The sequence below is a fragment of the Octopus bimaculoides genome, chromosome 18, assembly GCF_001194135.2.
Source record: "Octopus bimaculoides isolate UCB-OBI-ISO-001 chromosome 18, ASM119413v2, whole genome shotgun sequence".
NCBI lineage: Eukaryota > Metazoa > Mollusca > Cephalopoda > Octopoda > Octopodidae > Octopus > Octopus bimaculoides.
In genome coordinates this window covers 19266049-19270247 of record NC_068998.1, presented here as the reverse complement: position 1 = coordinate 19270247, position 4199 = coordinate 19266049, and the positions used below count along the sequence as shown (strand labels likewise).

General features: G+C 37.2%; 1 protein-coding gene across 1 annotated transcript in view; it reads right to left on the bottom strand.

Moving 5' to 3' along the window:
• The window catches only part of LOC106882204 (HBS1-like protein), a 91627-nt gene that overhangs the window by 11744 nt on the left and 75684 nt on the right, over positions 1-4199 (bottom strand). Inside the window, exon 11 of the mRNA XM_014932797.2 lies at positions 3579-3812. Within this exon, the coding sequence (XP_014788283.1) occupies positions 3579-3812 (234 nt within the window). The remainder of the gene's footprint in view (positions 1-3578; positions 3813-4199) is intronic.

Below are 4199 nucleotides of genomic sequence, written 5' to 3'. Positions count from 1 at the left end.
TAAGTACTAGGCTTACAAAGAATAAGTCTTGGGATCGATTTGCTCGACTAAAGGTGGTGCTCCAGCATGGCTGCAGTCAAATGACTGAAACAAGTAAAAGCGTAAGAGTATATGAATATATCAACATAATGGGTGTGATCCCAATTTTAACACCCCACTAAGAGGTGAATTATTGATTTTAGGGTTAAATAGACCAAGTTGTAGCACCATATATCTTAATATACTTTATAGTTTAGGTTTCTATTACAAGGGCAGGCATTTTGCATGACTAATCTCTCTTGATTACCACTTTTCTGTTGAGAAACATGACTTTTGTTTCAGTTAATTCTGAAGTTAGTAAAATAATTTTGTCATTATTAAGCTGATTTTTGGAACTTGAATTACATATAAAACTTTGATGGCAAGTTTTCATTTAGACCACTTTAAAAGAGGAAGCTTGCATCATAGAATCAGGTGTGGTTTCAGATGTGTTAGTATTAAAAGCGTTAAGTCATCTCTGAATGGATTTTTAGTGAAAGCACATGGCCTAGTGGCTATAGTGTTGCACTTACAACCTCAAGATTATGGTTTCAGTTCTTGGACAAGGTAGTGCTTTGTTTTCTTGAAAAAAAACACTTCATTTCATATTATTCCAGTCTACTGAGCTATAAATGAGTACCCTGTGATGGACTGGTGTCCTGTTCATGGAGAATGTTGTGATCTTGGTTACTTTTATGCCATGGAAACTGGGAAACCATCCCTATGAGTCCAAGGACTGGAGACAATAGCTCTCCAGATCAGTGTTTCTCAACCATTTTTTAACCTTTGGACCCTTCTGATTTCTATTTTACTTGGGTGGACCCTACTAGTCATTCAAATTTTTAAAAAATCTTGTTTTAATTTTATAATTAAGTATTATCGGGAACTGCATAAAAATGAATTTTAAAATATTTTACACGTAGAAATATAACCAATTTATTGGAGATAAATTTTAAGAACAAAATCTTATATGGACCTCTTAGGGCCATTTGAACCTTGGTTGAGAACCACTGGTCTAGATAGATATGGATCTTAAAATCTATTTTTGCTAAAACTTTACCTTCAAAGTAAATCAGGTTTGTATTTACTGTGATACAAATATATACTCATAACATTATATATATACTTTGCTTAACAGTTTTATAACTTTATGTGTATGATAATGCTGATGACTAATGTAAATGTGAGTATCTTAATAGATTTATGACTAAATTTGCTCGGTCATCAGGAATAAAGCACAGGATAGTTTCAGGCTGTAGATTATTTTAGATTATTTAATAAATAAATTCTAGAAATGTTGGTTGACAGCTGTTAGTAATTAAAGAAATTGTATGATGAAATATGATCCTTAATCTTTTTAATATATCAAGAGACTTCTAATACAACTGGACCGAATAAGATGCAGTAAATATGATACAGTACACAGTATATAATCAGTTGTAAACATCTGAAGCTGTAATGAGATATTTATTCCAAAGGATAGGTTAACTCTTTAATAAGTAGTTGTACACTGAAACAGAGAAGAGTTTTATTGAGGTGGTGTATAGAGAATTTGGGCATAAGAGGAATTATATGCAATGTGCAAGAGAGGAGACTACACTGGTTTGCTCATGTGATGTGGATGTATGAGGACAGCTGCATAAAGAAGAGGCTGATCACTTAAAGTGAAGCAAAGTTGTGGAAGAGGGATACCTAGGAAGACATGGGATGACATATTGAAAGCCAGTTTCAAAATGCTGAGCCTTATGGAGATGATAGAGAACCAAGGTATGTGGTGCATTGCTGTACTCAAGAAGACTCGCCCACCACAACAGAACTGAGATCCTAAAACTAAGGTGCCACGTAAAAAAACACTGGTGCTGGTGACACATAAAATGCACTGATATTGGTGTCATATAAAAAGCGCTGATGTTGGTGCCGCATAAAAAGCACCCACTACACTCTGTGAAGTGGTTGGTGTTAGGAAGGACATCCAGCTGTAAAAACCAAGCCAAAACAGACTGTGGAACCTTGTATGGCGCGTGGCCTTGCCAGTTCCTGTCAAGCTGTCCAACCCATGCCAGCATGGAAAACGGACGTTAAATGTTGATGGTGATGATGTTGTTGAGTGCTGAGCACAAAGATCATACTAAGAACCCAGAGAAACCAACAAAAAGCTACATCTCCACAATGGGTCCTTCACTGAATCATTATAATATGAAACAAAATCTTCAGCAATACCTTAGTAACTTAAAATCTTATGAAACATTTATTGCAATTGGTTGCTTCCTATGGTAATTATATAAGAGAGGTATACAGTAAATTAATCTCAGTATATCGTTACTACACTGTGAAGGCACATGACTAGTGGTTAGAGTGTTGTATTCAAGATTTTGAGATCATGGTTTCAATTGCAAGACTAGTAGTGTCTTGTGTTCTTGAGCAAAATTCTGTTTCATGTTGCTCCAGTCCACTTAAGTGTAAATGGGTAACCCTGTGACAGACAGCCATTCTTTTTATGAGGAAATGTTGGCCTGCCTGCCAAGGCAGTAGGCATTCTGTTCAGGAGGAATGTTGGCCTACCCACATAACCAATGGAGAGGCATCATTCAAAAGCTATAACAATGTGTAGAAAGAAGCACATTGTGACCAGCAGGGTATAACAACATTTGATAGGCCAGTTGATACAGTGGTACAGTGATACTATTAGTACTTATGTTATCAGCTCTTGAGGAATGGAATGTGAAACAGCTCCCCAAACCCTGGGATATGAACTTAGAATCAAGAGGGAGAGAATTAAACTCAACTGTCTCCATCAAGTGAGTACTTTTAACCCTTTAACATTTAAACTTGCCATATCTGGCCCAAATATTATTCTACCTGTTTTATGTTTGGACAGATCCAGCCTCTGACATCTACCTTACAGGGTCATTCCAGAAATAAACAACAATCATAACCTCAAAATCTAGAAGCTAGGAGATTATATATGATTAATTCAAAACAATGTGAATAAAGCAGTATCACATTTGACAGAGTAATCTGAATGCTAAAGGGTTAATATGATTACTTATAGTTTTCTTCTTACTGAATCCACTAAGTGGTGGGAAAGGATTAGTGGAATACTCTATTGTGTAAAGAAATGCTGATCTCTTACTGTGGAGGGGAACTGTGGAAGAGGTAATCCCAGAAAGACTGGGATGAGGTGATGAAGTATGATCTTTGGTTGTTGAGTCTCACAGAGGTAATGAAAAGTGACTGAGAACTTTTTTGATTTGCTGTGCTTGAGAAGACATGTCAAGTTGTAGCCAGCACTGGTGACATGTGAAAAGCATCTATGCCAGTGACATGTAAAAGGTACCCGCGCTGGTGACACACAAAGGGTACCCATGCTGGTGACATGTAAAAGACACCCACTACACACTGTGGAGTGGTTGGCATTAGGAAGGGCATCCAGCCATAGAAACCAAGCCAAAACAGACTGGAGCTTGGTGCAGCTCTTCAGCTTACCAGTTCCAGTTAAACTGTTTAACCCAAGCTAGCATGGAAAACAGATGCTAAATGATGATGAAATATAAACAAACCTATTTGCTCCAACAGACAATTGCCATTATACCAGGCTGCCAGTTCAGGTTGAGAAACTGGTTTAATTAAGTTTTCTCCTTCTAAACCACTGCATGGTACAAAACTGACTTCTTTGTCACGATATCCAGCTTGTTTGAGAAACGTCCCCAATTTTTTCACAATTTCATTATATCTTTCCTCTGACCAGTCAACTGTGTCCATTTTATTTACACACACAATTAGTTGAGAGATTCCTGCAACAAGAATAAATAACATAAGTACATAAATATACATGTGTGCATGTGTGTGGCCAAATAGTTAAGAAAATGATTAATGATTGTACCAAAGATTAAAGTGTTGTAAATTGGATATATTGGTAAACTGTGGTCATTGCCAGTGTCGGTGACACATAAAAGGCACTCATGCTGGTGATACGTAAAAGCACCCATGCCGGTGACATGTAAAAAACACCCAGTATGCTCTGTAAAGTGGTTGGCATTAGAAAGGGCATCCAACCATAGAAATCATGCCAAAAACAGACGATTGCAGCCTGGTGCAGCTTTCTGGCCTACCAGTCCCAGTCAAACCATCTAACCCATGCCAGCATGGAAAATGGACGTTAAATGATGATGATGATCATC